General features: G+C 43.3%; 1 protein-coding gene across 1 annotated transcript; it reads right to left on the bottom strand.

Annotated features, from left to right (window-relative positions):
• Positions 1-691: 691 nt before the first annotated feature.
• Positions 692-2,790, bottom strand: LOC103522350 (protein lev-9-like). Its single transcript, XM_008487452.1, has 3 exons — positions 2,756-2,790; positions 1,441-1,620; positions 692-738 (listed from the first exon to the last, which is right to left on the bottom strand). The coding sequence occupies exons 1-3, from the start codon at positions 2,769-2,771 to the stop codon at positions 692-694; spliced, it is 243 nt and encodes an 80-aa protein (XP_008485674.1). The 5' UTR covers positions 2,772-2,790.
• Between the last annotated feature and the right edge of the window lie 6 nt (positions 2,791-2,796).

Below are 2,796 nucleotides of genomic sequence, written 5' to 3' on the forward strand. Positions count from 1 at the left end.
ACAAACCTCTTATCTTAAAAGGTGAAGTGACAAGAGCCTTGCACCGATGATAACTCACCCGGTTGACACTTGGGTATGTGGGTCCAAGTCCCGTTGGAACACTGCACGGGCGTGTTATTCACACTGGGCGCTGGCTCGTACATATTCTCGCAATAGACCCCTAGTTGTTCCCCGTGTTGCACCATGGTGGGCTCGTTGGCCTTGCTCAGGAGAAGCTGCTGTGAGGTGAGATCCCCTGTGAATAGATTTAAGATTAATTTATTCAAAATCCCAGATGGGATAGTTTATAATACAATACAATCGGGCTTCAATACGATCTGGGGGCCGTGTTTGTCGGGCTGGGGGACTTTAAACAGGGAGGATATCAGCCTGAATTTCCTTTACTAAAGAAATAATAGCCAAGGTTTTTAGTGGTGTAAGGGTATCCACTCGTAAAATATGTGTAGTCAAAATCAAAAATGTCAGCCAAAGAAATCTCTCCCTAACTAGGGCTGATCGGGGAGCTGCACAAAACGCCGACTTCGTCTGAACACGGGAAAAGCCGAAGAAAAGAAGAGGAAGGTTTCTCCTATTCAAGCAGAATAAAGCAAAGTACAAATTTTCCCATTCTAATTTCTTTATGATTTGGTTCTCTTACCTGATAGTGACACTGGCGTTGAATTGAAAGCCGTAATATTGATAGACTCGTCTTTCAGGAGAGATACTTTGCGTGGGATATTGCTGGGACTACACAGGGAGCTGTGCGGAAATAAAAAGACAAAGAATCCATAAAGAGTTGCTAAAAAAGTTAAACAACCAGAACGCCCCTTCTTATGAAAGCTTGAAAAAGTTTATCAGAACATTGACAACTGAGATCTTGGGCCCGTTGCATATTAGAAGCGTAGTCGCGCGACTTTAAGTGGGGTTTTTCAGACGACTACGAGCTCCTAAAAGTCGCACGACTACGTTTTCAATGTACGACGGACTTTATCGTCCCGAAATCGAAGGGAGAAGGAGGACAAGATAGGAGAAATCCAGCCGTTCCAAGGTCGAACCTTAATTGTTTGGAATAAAGTTCGCCCCGGGCGGGGAATTTTACAAGGCAGACATGCTGACTAGACCCGCAAGGCTGCTGTTTTCTATTCTAATGCCGACCACTCACACTCATACCGTCTGACAGACCGCGGTCTCAAGTTTTGTCTGCCACACACGTTCCAACAGACCTGGTCTAAGGCCAGTCACTCACTATCAGGTAGACCTGAAAGGAACACTTGATAGTGTGTCTGCTCATTAGGTAGACCTAACAGGCGGACCTTTTCAGCCGTACCTGTCAGGTCTACCTGATAGTTTGTGTGCTCACAAGGTATCAGGTAGACCCGACAGGTCCGCCTGTCCTGATAGTGAGTGGCCTGAGACAGTCAGAGAGTGACCGGCCGCCGACATGAAATGTGTTTTTCGTACCCATGCAAAGTGGTGGTGGGTACCGCCAAGTGCCGTCGCTCTGGCACACCGAGCTCGAGTTTCCCAGCATGATCATGTTGCTATGGCAACGGAATATTAGGCTAGCGCCCAATCCGGTCCCGGACTCGATGTTTTCGATCCAACCGTTGTGAATCGGGCCAGGATGAGCGCAATTAATCTCTGGAAAAGAAAATCTTACACGGTCATTTTGTCTTGGCGTCGAGGTGTGGACATTTCAAGTTTTTGTCGTTTTGATAGCAGAAATATGGACTTTGAGTACTTTTAACTTTTTTAGGTCTACTAGCAAACTTGAACGTCAATTACTTGGGTGATCACTGACCAGCTACGACCAGCCAATCACTATCAGGAGTATCAGGTAGACCTGACGACAGGTACACCTGATCAGGTCTGCCTGATAGTGAGTGGCTGGCCTAAGAAGAATTCTCAAGATCATAAAAGAGGCAGAACTCCTTCGGAATTGTCCCTGTATAGGTCTGCCCGAAATTTGTGAACAATTTTGCTATTAGACCTAAAATTTTGCTATTAGACATTTCTGAGCCCAATTCTTGACCAATCGCATTTTGGACAATAAAGACGTGTAAGATTTTCTTTGCACAGATATTTGACAATTTTAAGAAAGGCTAATCCAGACAATTCTAAGCACAGAACATGCATGCTGCTAACATCCCAAAAGGGGATTTAGCTAAAAATGGCTCCAAGATAATTAAACAAAATTGAGGAATTTTATCCCCGCTTTCTATTTTTTGTAGCTGAGTTGAGATTTGATTGATGAAGGATCACTCAATAATGGCAATCAAGAACTTGGCTCATACAGAGGTGTGGTTATAAAGTGGCTTCTTAACTCTCTGGTAACTAATGCAATAACATAAGGTTCTGGGCTCAAAATTGTCTAGGACCTTGTAGAGGGAAATAGTTGGTTAATACCTAATTCTAATAAAACAGAAATAATCATGTAACATCTACTGGATGTGTGTCCTACTTTGAGGACATTAAAATATCTCCTCTTAGCGTAACCTGCGATTAGATCATTCTATTAAGCAACCCTTATACACATATGTCCCCAACAGCATCCATATTATAAGCAAGCTTCCGACTCGAGTTGGAAACACAATATGCATGCTTTTATTAAACAACCTAGTTAGGATGGAAACAGAAAGTGTGCTTACTGCTTTATCCACTTGGGCATATTCTATCAGATTCTATTCTATTCAATTCCACTCTATTCTATTCTAGTCCCTTATACTCGTATGTATTCAGTTCTATTTCTATCCTGTTCTATTCAATTCTATTCTACCTTGACACTTGGGCATCTGTCCGCTCCACTTCTTGTCCGCG

Source organism: Diaphorina citri, unplaced genomic scaffold (genome assembly GCF_000475195.1).
Source record: "Diaphorina citri unplaced genomic scaffold, Diaci psyllid genome assembly version 1.1 scaffold8010, whole genome shotgun sequence".
NCBI lineage: Eukaryota > Metazoa > Arthropoda > Insecta > Hemiptera > Psyllidae > Diaphorina > Diaphorina citri.